The 12627-nt window shown below is 44.7% G+C and overlaps 1 protein-coding gene across 1 annotated transcript in view; it reads left to right on the top strand.

The window, feature by feature from the left end:
- LOC112561120 (epidermal growth factor receptor-like) overlaps positions 1-12627 on the top strand; it is a 96748-nt gene that overhangs the window by 63576 nt on the left and 20545 nt on the right. Inside the window, 3 exon segments of the mRNA XM_025233412.1 lie at positions 5248-5375; positions 5378-5612; positions 6216-6365. Coding sequence (XP_025089197.1) covers positions 5248-5375; positions 5378-5612; positions 6216-6365 — 513 coding nt within the window.

The raw sequence follows: 12627 nt of genomic DNA, 5'->3' as shown, positions 1-12627 counted from the left end.
CTGATGAAACTTTTTTTTTTTGGAGGTTTACGTCCTCCCCAGTGAAGAAGGGGACGATGTGGACGATAATCCAAAAATGGAGAACGGAACGACTTGGTGTTGTGTATACGGGAGTAAGTTGCTAAGGTTGATTAAGATCATTCACCAGATGGTTAGCAAGGATGTCGAGAAACATCTGGAGCGAGGAGGAGCTAAACTTAGGATGGCGAGGTCAGAAACTGTGGCGACGGCCGTGGAATAGGTCGGTGTGACCAGTGACTAAGCACAAAGTTACCTTGATGCGCCATTGTCAGGCAAACAGTCTGGTTGTTGTTGTTGATGTGTCTGATGATAATGTTTCTGCGATTGTATTTTGTAGGACATTTCTCCTCCTACTCTCAGAAACGATCGGCTTTGTTTTTGTTTATGTTTTGAGGTCAAGGGTCTAATCTCCGCACTAAAAGGCGCGTGCGTCCTTTGGCAGCATGCAGTTGTTGCCAGGTCAAAGTTCATGGGTACGGCACAGTTCTTGAGGCTCGACTCTATATAATTACGTGACTCTGAACTCTCAACAGAGCGTCTACCCCACCACCCTTCATTCCCAAGGCCGCTTGGTCATGATGTCAAAGGTCAGAAGTTGAACTAAGAGAAGTCACATCAGCTTACATTTCTTCAAGGGCAAAAATCGGACCAAACTCCAGTCTTGCTTTCAACTAATCTCATGGACATTGAAAAGCCTTTGGCCTTTAAAAGCAACCGTCATCATCTCTAATGTAAAACAAAGGATTTTGCAAGAATTTTAATAACAAAAACACATTTTACAGTCGTTACGCAAGCGAACCGCCACTCATAGTAGGTGATCCATTACCGCCGAGACCTCGAGTTCAACCGGGTATATCTGTGTTCCAAACAAATCGAGACTTAGTATTTGTTTTGACTCTGAATTTTAACAAAAGAAATGATAGCAAAATTTCGGCTAACTTTTTTTAAAAATCAATCACGATATTGACTTAATGGGGTGTCATTCTCGGTCCCCAGATTCCTTTTCCACCTTAAATTATTGCCTTTATTAATTGTGAATTTGCGCCCGTTTACAGATGAGGGGTTACAGAATAGTCAATAGCTGTTAAAATAAGAATGTGAGCTCCAAGTGCATTCGTATCCGATTAAACGCCATTTCCTCTCCTGAACGAATAATAATCCATGTGTGGGCTGTTCGCACATTTAGATAATGTAAGCCCCATTTATCAAAAACAAAAAAAACAAACAAAAAACACCAATGCTTTCATGTTTCTTCCTCTGAAGGGGTGAATAAATAAAATGTTTAATGCCTAGTGTCAATGCTTCTGAGTTTAAAAAAACAAACATCCATTAATTTCTACATTGATTTTTTTTCTGGAAGTTATTTACTTGAGCCTATAAAATGACCGAGGATTAGGGAGAAGGGAGGGGCATGATTGATAGAGATGTGAGATAGAGGATAGATTAGAATACCTTGGGACACAGTTGTGGGTGGCGAGGTGGGGAAAGACACCAAAAATTCTCTCCAAACTCTTTCGTCGTTGTTCTATAACATCATATGCTTACAAGTTGTCAATGCCGATGTGTGTGTGTGCACGCGCGAGCGAGAGATAATCAGATAAGTGTTGGCTTATTAAATTTAGAGATAACCTCTTCATTGCTGCTTTCAAATATTTGACTCATGGCTTTATCGCCATCATGTCGGAAATTTGTATTTTTTTGCTGTAGTGCGACAGTCCTAGCCAGGGGGCTGTATTCTTGTGTCGTCCATTAAAATTATCAATAACCGTCGCATCTGCCGCTCCTGCTCCCATCCACCCGCGCACCCACATTCCTTGTTTTTCACACTGTTTCTATCCCTGACTACTTCTTCTTCTGCTGGTGAACTACATTCTTCAAGGCACGAGGATAAGAAGAGAACAGATGGCAGAAATGGATGCTGCCTATACTTTATCGTTGAGTGTTGTTTGGGCTGGACTGCACCTAAAAGGATGTTTGATATCGGGTAGATTGCTGCGGGTACCGGTCAGAAAGAAAATATTTACTCTCCTCGAGGCGATAAGCACCGGCACCCACAGTCACGTGATCAAACTTGTGACTCCGTTATCTTAGAGGTGGTGGGGTCGGTTTAGGGACGAGCACGAAGAGAGAGAGAACTGATAAGGGGAGTGGGGTTGAGGGGGTGACCCCCGACCTAATTGTTTATGACGAATTTTATAAGCAGCCGCTGATAAGTAGACAGCACTTATCTTTGCCTATCTCGTTTCCTCGCTTTTACCCCGGCCTCTGTGCCTTGGGGGTCCAGGTCGTCAAGAAATCAAAGTTCGGGGCTATCAGTGGAGATTACGATGAGCATATTCTCTTAAATCACTCGTTATCTTCACGAATGTAAAGTAAGTTTACACACAAGACTATCGGTCGCACGTTGGCAAATTGCGAAATTATTTTTTGTTTATTGGCCTGATGCGATAAATAAATAATTGTGGCCTGAGCTTTCTAACCTCATTGATCATTCGCCCTCCGTAGACCCTGTCGCCCTACCCGGGTTTGTTCCTACGTGCTAAGTGCGGGTGTCGAGTTTTACAACATCCGTGCGGGTACATAAACAGACAGGGGTCGGGTGCATATAGACACCATGCTCATCCCTGGAAAAAATATTGTATGTAAATTTTATGTTCGCTTGGGTAAGTCAGTTACGACGATAAAACTCTCTCACACATATATTCGGGTGCGTGCACAGATACGGACTTTATTTCTTCCCAGTTCAGCAACATTTTAGACGATGAGATGGATTTACAAGTGGATTTTCATGGGAAAAGTGATGAAGTATTTCGATATTAAAGTCGCTTGTTGTTTTTTTTCAAAGTGTCCAAAGATAAAAAGTTCCTGGTTGTGTTCCTGTGGTAAATGTCCAACAGTCTTGCAATCTTCCAGTGGACGCGGGACTCGGGTGGTTCGTGTACCACGGAGAACTTTGTGGAACTAGAATTTGCTGCCATGGACTTTGATATGAGCAGAAAATAATGGATTTTTGTTCCACGGTGCTGGTAAAGAACAATATGTTCTCTCGCTCCTCTCTACAGACCTGCTCGGCTGACGCCCACCTTGTAAAGTCATCGTCTGGCGCTCGCCGGCGGCACGTGCTACTCGGAAGGCGGCCTCCAGCTGCAACTGCAATGAAACGCTGAGGAGTTCTGAGGTTTAAAAATCCTCAACCGGAAATTGCCTTGACTTCTTTCTCGCAAGGCATAATAACTGTGCAGGAAACGATTATTCCTATCAGAGCCGGTCGTTGCTGCTGCTTCTGTTGTTGTTATTGTTGTTGCTGTGGTGGTGTTTATAATTTGAGGAGAATCACTTTGAATCACTCGTGACCGCGCATGCGCATTCACTTCAATACAAACATCAACTACACAAATCGTTTCTGGCAAAGTTTCCCCACCGTGGCAGCCATCTTTGTTCAGGAAAGACAACTCGCGCTCCCTACCTCCTCCTTCCTGTCGACTTTCAACAAGCTTTGTGTCGTGGATGCTCACACACAGTAGAGGCTGACAGGCGTCTGCACGTCCTTCAGGGAAAGGACGGGCTGCCCCGCTGTTTAAAATAAGATTAGACAGGTTTATTTATGTCCGTGGGTTTGCCCATCCGTTCGTACTCGCACGACACTTGCATGAGGCCGGGGGCCATGACGATGGTGCGGTGGCCTGACTGCCGCCATGTTTAATGCATGAGGTCTTCACAGTGGGACCATTGTCTCGCCTGGGGCTGTGTTCTCGGAGACAGACCTATGCTTGCAGCTTCTCTCTCTCACCCAGACCTCGATGTTAATACATGTAGTTGCCACTAACAATCCTACTTCAAACTTTTCTCTTCAAAGTCGCGGAGTAAACTACTTTCCTCCACTCATTTGTTCATTCGGGGTGTTTTTTTTTTTTTTTTTTCTTCTCTCGTTCAGTTTTTCGTGTCATTTGGTTGGAGGGGAAACACCAGGTCTTAATGTGGTCGTGAATCTCGCCTGGCTTGTGAAGTTCTATCAGACAGGCTGTCCTGGGTGCTGCCATATGCATTAGAATCCGGATTAGGAAACGCCTGATGTCTCGGTTAGCGATAAATGGAATACTTGAGGGATGGCGGGTGGCTAACAGAGATGATCAAGAACTTGTTCGTCGTAAAAACGAGATCACACGGGGGTCAGGTCTGGAAAGAAGGGGTGGATGGGGTGGTGGTAGCGGTGCGAGGATGTTGTCAGAGTGCACATTGTCGGCGAGTCGCGAACACACACACACAGCGCTGAACATCATCGATCACCCGATAATGGGTTCATCAGTAGGTGAGCCGACGTCACCCAGAACTCCCCCTACCCCATCTCCCTCCTCCTCACTCACGATGCTGGCTGTTTATCCCCCGTGTTTAGACGCCCACGTGAATTACAGCAGGCGTCGTCAGGACAAGTTTGTTCCAGCAATTTCCAACTCGTGAACATCGATCCCTGTAAGTAGTGCCGGCACTGACATACCCGGGGTATTAGTTCATTAATCTCCTTTAAGGCGGCTTCGAAGAATGCAGGAAACATAACTAGCGGGTCCGGTCAGAGGTTGGTTAGTCGAGAATGCGTGTGTCTCTATCAAGAGACTACCCTTGTGAGAGGCTTGGGTGTATCGGGTATGTCTGCTCGCCACAAAATAGTCCCTGGGTAGACGTAGGAAACAGATGCTGTTAATGAATGGATTGATTCGAGGATCCGGTCTGTGCATTCAGGGACGAATAATGTCAGATGGCAATTCTGCACCGTTGCCTGGAGCATAATTATTAATGAGTTCGGATCTTTTATATGAAGAAATAAGATCATTTTTTTGTTGTTTTGTGGGGTATTTATGAGGTGGTGGTGCTGCTGGTGGTGGTGGTGGTGGTGGTGGTGCTGGTGGTGAAAGACGATAAATAATATGGTGTCTTGCAAATGAACTGATATCGGTTGTGCCAGGGGCGATATTAGAAGCACATGCCGAACACACAGATGTTGCAATCATCTCCCGTCACTGTGTCTGTGTCACGATGTCATGACACGCTTGTGTCAGTAGCTCTAACTCTTTGTTGTCATGGTTACTGACACGGCTGTCCTCGTGCATCATGTCCATAGTTATTCTCTGTTGTGCTGCAGTGTGTCATTATATTACTGGTCATTGTGTTGCAGTATGTCATCTTATTTCTGTTGTTGCTGTGTGTCATTATATTTCTGTTGTGTTGCAGTGTGTCACGGGACGTCCAACGGACTGGTGGCGCGAGGCGACTGGGATTTCCGCTACAGACAATACCAGGACCTATACACAGGCTGCACTTACGTCATCGGCAACCTCGAATCGTCTTTCTCGACAAGAATGACATGAACTTTGACCTCAGCTTCTTGTCCTCCATTCGTCTGGTGACAGGATATGTGCTCATTGTCGGCGTTCACGCGGATTATGTGCCCCTGACTAGTCTTCAGATCATTCGTGGAAAGACTTTATTCCACTATCCCCAGAGCGACGACGATTACAGTTTGTTCGTGGCCCTCAACTACGATCGGAATAACAAGAGCATCGGTCTGAAGGAGCTTCGATTCACCTCGTTAGCAGGTAAGGACGAGAACTCCAATCAAGCCCGCGCCATGTGCAGAGTTACCGATCTTTGACATCGGGAATGTTGCCCCAGGGACATTTTATATTCGCTGTTTATAAGAACGATAATAACTTCACGGATTTAAAACGAGATTAAATCTTAAATGTGATCGTGAATATTAATGGCGTTTTGCGTGAAGTGATGTTGTTCGCTAAAATAAACAGAACAGACCAGCTGTCAGTTGGTGTAGTTGGGTTTGTTTTTACGACCCCTGAACTCTTGATTTTGTTTTTATTATTGTTGTTATTTTACCTTGTCTTGTGTCGGAATTTTAATTTTATTTTACCTTCAAAGAACTTATGTATGGCAAAATAACAATAGTTAAAGCGGTTTCAGTTCCAGTAAAATATTTGATATTGAGATGCCTTCAAAAAACATGAAAGAAGTATTGTTTGTGATAAAAAAAAAAACTAGTAGATACGAATGTAAAAACACACCCTCCACACACACACACGGCACAGCAGAGAAACTACCCCATTGCAAACAAACAAAAAGATTTTTTTTTAAAAACATTGAAATAAAGTTACCATATGTATATGTCAAAATTGCTTTCTTTTCAGAAATTCTTGCCGGGAAGGTATTCTTCATGAACAACAATCAGCTGTGCTACGAGAACACCATCAACTGGCAGGACCTCAACCCCTACGTCACGCCACCTGTAGAGTTTCGGTTCAACTCCACCGACTACCGACGGCCGTGCGACACCCTGGGTGGGTAGCAGCATGTTGTGTGTCGTGCCTGCAGCTGTTTACACTCTTATCAGTCACGTGTTCTATCTGTGACCCAGTTTGCATGTTATTAGAAAGCAGTCATGCATGGTACGGCAGAAAAATCGGTCTTTATTAAAGATCCACTTCGATGTTCGCGAAAACGGTTGATTGATCACACTGTTCCTCCTTTTCTTTCTTCCATCTTTCCTCTCTTTTATCATTCTTTTAAAACTTTGTTTCGTTCAATTTTCCTTCTATCTCTTTCTTCCTTCTCTTTATTATGCGTTTAAACCTTCCTCTCCTCATTCATTGTATCTTTTACTTTTTTTTTATCAACCTTCGATTATTTGTTTTTTCCCTTATTTATTTTCTTGCTCTTTCCTGGAGCTCGGTCGTGCGCTTTCGGTGACAAGACAGGTGATTGCCAGAAATCTCTTGTAACAAGCAATATTTTTGAGGGAACATTTAAAAAACATTGCGTGTAGGACCAGTTCCATAATCAATGAAAATTCTGCGTTTTTCTTGCCTTGGATCCATTTTGTGCTGTCTACAAACTACACGTTAATTGACTGGGTTTCTCGCCTTAACAGACTGACCCCTTCGTCCATTTTATTTTTAATTCTATTTCAGAGAAGATTAGCATTCGGGATTACTAAAGAGCCATCTTGCTGGATCTTCTTGCTCCCATGATTCCACTTTATGCTTCTTGTTCTTCGTCGTGGGTCAGGTTGTGTGTGTGTATAATGGGTGGGAGGGAGATGGGGAAGGATTGGGGAGCAGGGAAAGCCTGTACAGCCTACATAAGCCACCTTGAGGTCAGCTATTTTGAAAGTTCGATTGGCACCATTATTCCCTCTCCCCCTGCCAAAGGTCTTAGAATCCCCAGTCGCTAATAGCCAGGTCAGTATAATTAACTCTAAGACACTCCACTCAGGACAAAGGAAGAGCAGTCTGCTGACGAGGGTTTCGGCCAATAGGAAGACAGCATGTCAGGAACGATTGGTAGAAGTGCACGATTTCCATCTTCCTTCTCTCCTGGACAGTTTTTCTCCCCATCTTCCACCCTTTCTCTTGCCTACCCTACTTTCCGTATTGTTTCCCCCACCCACCCCATCCTGCAACACTGGAAAGCATTAAACTTTTTTTTCAATTCCCCCATAAACTGTCGGAAAGATCGGATTTCAAAAGCCAGTCTCTGATCCCTATTGAGCTGGTAAATGCCGGTGGATGGCGGGTGAAATGGATCTACCTGCAGCAAGAATGCAATTAGAGACAGGCAACCGATGCCACGGCGAGAGAGACTAGGTTGTCTCCCGCGTACACAGCAGCCAGAAGGCCATTCACCTGTTGAGTATCATCAAGGATATCTCGTTACTCTGTCAGGTGGGGAGGGTGGGCGGAGAGGTGGTTCTGTCGTTGTCAACGTATAGGTTTTACATGAAAGAGACGGGAGTACGTAGGATTGAGGAACAAAACAAAAAAGGTAGGGGAAGGCAGTAGGAGGTCAGTATGGGATTCGATATTGAAACATAAAGTTAACGCTTTAATGACAGCTGGCTTGCATCCGAGACTAACCCACTTAAGCTTTCATGTAACACTAAACCCTCAGGTATCTGCGTTAAGGCCCTTGTCCGGAACCTCAGCAAGTCAAAGACAAACGCTGAAATTATTCATGTCTATAGTATACGTATCATAACTTTGCTGCTTAGCCACTCACAGGTTAGGTTTTTAAAATTATTTTTTAAAGAAAGGTAGATAACCTCTACTCCCTGACGTAGATCTAAGAAACCGGAAGCACAACGACATAAAGCTTGTGCTTTTGTATCCAAGTCAACACGAGAGCTCACATCGCCTGCTCATGCTCTTCGTGTTGATACCCAGACCGGAAGCTCGGTCGCAAATGCCTCGTTCAAACAGTTAACGTGGGAAATTCATCTTCTAGTAATCCATTTTACTCACAATCCATTCCCTAATGGAAACTGGTTGTCGTTCTCGGGCTCGTAAAGAGGATGTCTCGGGAGAAGTCCTGGCTTTATATTTGAGGTCTGCACGCGAACATCATCAGGGGAACATGGACAGCACTGCGCATGCGCTTCTGTCCCCTGCGACGGAGGACAGGTGGAGGCCAGGAAGAAGTTGTAGAAGTTGTAGGATCTCCACCTCAAAACCTTCAAAGACCTCGACTGGTCCATGTTAAAAACAGATTCTGGTAGGCAGAGGTACTATAAACCTATATCTGTAAATTTGAGCGCCTGAATACACTTCGGTTTATTTATTATTTCGTTTTAGAAATGTTGATTTACACCCTACAGTCAACAAAACCTGCAAAATCTCGCCGGCGCGTGAATAAGGTGTGACGTCACAACCGGTGGTGTCCTCGCTGTGTCTCGGTCTGGCAGAGGAGGTGAATCAAATGGTTTAACAGCAGGAAAGCGTCCCTCGTGTTCACACTGTTCACAGAATCATTGCTTCAGATGCTGCTTGTGGCACTAAGCAGTCTTCAAGCGTTGGTGTGAAAAGGAGTTGCCTCCCTTACGTCACGTGTCACAACGGAAAGGGTCGCCCTTTGGCTGAGGTTAAAGTGCACCAGACTCTCCATCTCTTCCTCTTTCCTCTCCTTCTCTGGCCGCAGAGTTGAAAGTGTTACTTTGAGAGCATCATCGGGGCCGAGTTTAAACCTCAATCCACTGTGCATTATGGGAACACAGTTTACAGCCTCGACATGGCTTTTAAAGGATCGACAACCTTCGTCTTCAACGAAGTGACTTGTAACTGCATCATGGCCCTGAAACTACTTCAGCAAACTCGGAATCCCGTCAGGGAACTCGTAATTTTACGGGCGATAAAATAAGGCAAGTGAAGACCGTTGGAGCTGGTTAACGACGAGAGGCGCGAGGACTTTGCTGGAAACAGATTTGGTCGTATTAAAGTATTTTCAAGATTCTGCTTCTTTTTTTCACCCCGGGTGTGAAGGTCGTGACAGAAGAAGCGCTTTCAGCTGAATTCTGGGGGACTTCTTTAAACAGGGTTAGCTGCTTTCACAGACGAGGCTGGAAATGGGTTTTAGGGCTAATAATGTTAGGGACTGTCTTTACAGTCGGACATTTCTTTTTTTACTGTTTAGTGTGGAAATATTGTGCGGTGTCCACAGCACACCAGTGTCGAGCCCAGGTCTCTCCCTGACTCAGAACTGTTGTCAGATACAGACCACTCCACCGGTGCTGGAAGTCTGGAGGGGGTGAGGAAAATGGGGAAGAAATTCGAGTGTCGGCCAACCGTGTCAACAGGTGTCCTATTCAGAGGATAAAGTACATACCCTCTACCTCCCCCAGGATCCTCCTCCCCTTTAACAAAGACCTTACAGTTGTTACTGTGGCGGTTATTGTCCAGTGTTTTTGTCAATACGCTGTTAGGACGACTCCAGGGTTTGGACCAGACTTCATGTCCTCATCCCCTGCTGGTGTGCAGGTGAAGGTGGGCAACTCCATCACGTGACTACCCTGACTGCTACATTTTCATCTTGCCTGACAGCACTCTAACAAAAGTTGTCGGAGAAAACGTGAATAGCTTTCAATGAATCACATTATCGACAGTCCATTCTGTTGGACATCAAAGAACTTTCAACATTTCATTCCCTTATTAAAATCCCACTGTTGTCTGCGAAATAACTATATATTGTTATATTGATCATAAATGTAGCTTTATATGTTTTTAATCTCCGGTGATTGAAATCCAGGAGGAAACGCGCCGTCTCTCCATATTCATGGCCTGTAAATAGTTGTTTTGTTTTCTGTAAAGTGATTCCGGGTGGTATCATGTACACGTTTAAACCAGATTTGCGGTGCTCGGTCGATGATCAATCTTTATTCTGAGAAAAGCCAAGAACATCAGAATCCCAGACAAGTACAATGAAGATCGTTTGCTGCTAATCATAGCTCAATGTAGGGGGGCAAGCAGTTCCTAAAAGGAGTGGGGGACACAGATGCACGACATTTAGACCGGGTTCTACCCATGATAACAGAAAGGATAGCAGGGTACTTGCTGCTGGCCAGACTTGCAGCCACAGATTACCGGGCTCTGTAGACAGACACGGGGTGGGCCAACCGTCTGCAGTTGGACAGAGGCCAGGAATGGAGGTGCTTTTAACAACCATATCGAGTGCCTCTCGGATCTGGCTGAAAAACTAATCGCCTTTGAATTGGTCTTGTAGAAAGGGAATTGAAAGTCGGCCGTGTCCTCTGCTTGGTGCTGGGTGATAAGGATCGCTCTTTCTTTCGTTTTCTCTCCAGTTACACCCCACCCACCATCCCCGAATTTTTTTTTTTAAGGGTCTAAGTCACTGTAAATGATCTTGTGTGGTAGCTTTTTTTTTTTTTTTTTTGGTTCCTGAAATATATTTTGGAGGGCACTGCTGAATAGTTATTTACATTACTTTTAATACAAAAGTTATGACTGCGTTGGTCTGGGGTGTCCAGGATTACCTAACCCAGCCCTCCTCACCCCCTAAAAATAGTTCATTCGGATCAAGTACGAAATTAAACTCATAGTTTCTGAAGAATTAATAGTGCATGGCGAATTAGTTTGCCACAGAAAGTAAGACTAACTTTTTTTTAAAAAAAAAAACATGGATTGACTTCAATCTCATTACTGGCGACACAAATGGATGCAACCAGCGCCAGGGTTTTTTACCTGTGCCACCTAGGCTTTGCCTCATCAGCGGGACCTAATTTTGTTGCATCTCAGAAAATGAGATCTTGACTTGATTTTTCAACCCAAGTAATCGCTTCTTCAATTTCGTGAACAGAACGCAGTTGTTCGCTCTGACCTGCGCAGTTAGTATCTTCTAGCGAAATAATATTCATTTTTAACAAGTTTTACTTTAGTGAGTCTTTAAATAAAAGACGTTTGGTCCAGTGTTGGGGGGACGACTGTCTGTTCAAGTTATGTACTGATACCGTTTACCTTAGTAATAATAATGAGTACCGCAGGAAACGTTGAAAGTGAGAGCAGAGAGTTATGTCCTTGCTTGTCTCCTTCCGTCTGCTCTGCGCCGATGCGCGTAGCGAAGTCTTGGGAACGTAACCGCCACGTAGGCGACGACGTAAATGTTGACGTAATCGGTAGCCCATATCTTGATCACCGAATATCTACAGCGGCGTATAAGTGTAAAAACAAAACAAAAACATTTGAGTGTGTATGCAGTAGTTAAAGTTTACTTTGTAATACATTTGTGCTTCAACATTCGCAAGCCGCAGCCGCTTGGGACATCAACACACACACGCCCTCCAAAAAACAAAAAAACCTGGGGTTGTCTGTTGTCACGCTTATCTGCCCCTGTATTTAGTGCCCCACCTCCCTCCGTGGAAACGCCTGGCCTTCGATATGAGGAGGAGAACAAGAGGCACTTGTGTGCCCTCCCAGACCCCTCGCCAGTTCTCGCGATGCCAGTCAGTCTGCAATCGTCTTGAAGACACGGAGCCCCGGGTGGGAAGGTGGGAGGGGAGGGGACTAAACGATGGGACGGGTTTGGGGATGGAGGGGAGGGAGGCATATAAGCGATTTATCTTTGGCGGGGTGTTCAGGCAGAGACTTCGCACTGGGCTCGCCGGTGGGGACAGGGGACGGAGGGTAGTGGAGGGTAAGTACGGTACAGTCCTTGAAGTTGCTTCATCTTATTCCTCTAGCATCCCCCTTCTCCCATCTGTTTGTTTTTGTCGGGAGATTTTTCAACAAAACGTCTTTAGTAGTTTGAAAAGAAAGTCAAAACAAAAGCAAAAAGCTGGGAAGTTGAACTAGGACAGACGAGTATGCTGTTAGTTCTTCTGGTGTAGGACACGTGGACTGGTGTAATTTCAGTTAATATCCGATTGTATCACCGGGTGAATTTTCACTTAGAACCGGCTTCCGACTAGGGAGGCTGTCTGTTACAACTCCATTCGTCTAGCGATTTTATCTGTTATTTCGGCGTCTAACAGACGGGTGTACGTGATTGTACCCAGGGGGACACAAAACTGTTATTGTGCATCTTTTCCAAGTCTTTATCCAATAAACATTGCCCTCAGCTCATCCAAAACAAAAAAAAAGCTTAAAGTCAGGAGTACTTTTATTTTTATCATTCTTCTACGTAACACACGAGAAACGAATCTGATAAACAAAGAGATTTAGAGAGGGTCGGAGGTAAGTATTTCTCTGTTCTTCTGGGAATATCCGAGTCCCAAAGCACCCGTGCTTTTCCATCCTAACATCTTCACACCCCACTAAT

This window comes from Pomacea canaliculata, linkage group LG1, assembly GCF_003073045.1.
Source record: "Pomacea canaliculata isolate SZHN2017 linkage group LG1, ASM307304v1, whole genome shotgun sequence".
NCBI classification, from domain to species: Eukaryota; Metazoa; Mollusca; class Gastropoda; order Architaenioglossa; family Ampullariidae; genus Pomacea; species Pomacea canaliculata.
The sequence above is the reverse complement of the archived record's forward strand: the minus strand, read 5'-3'. Positions and strand labels throughout refer to the sequence as shown.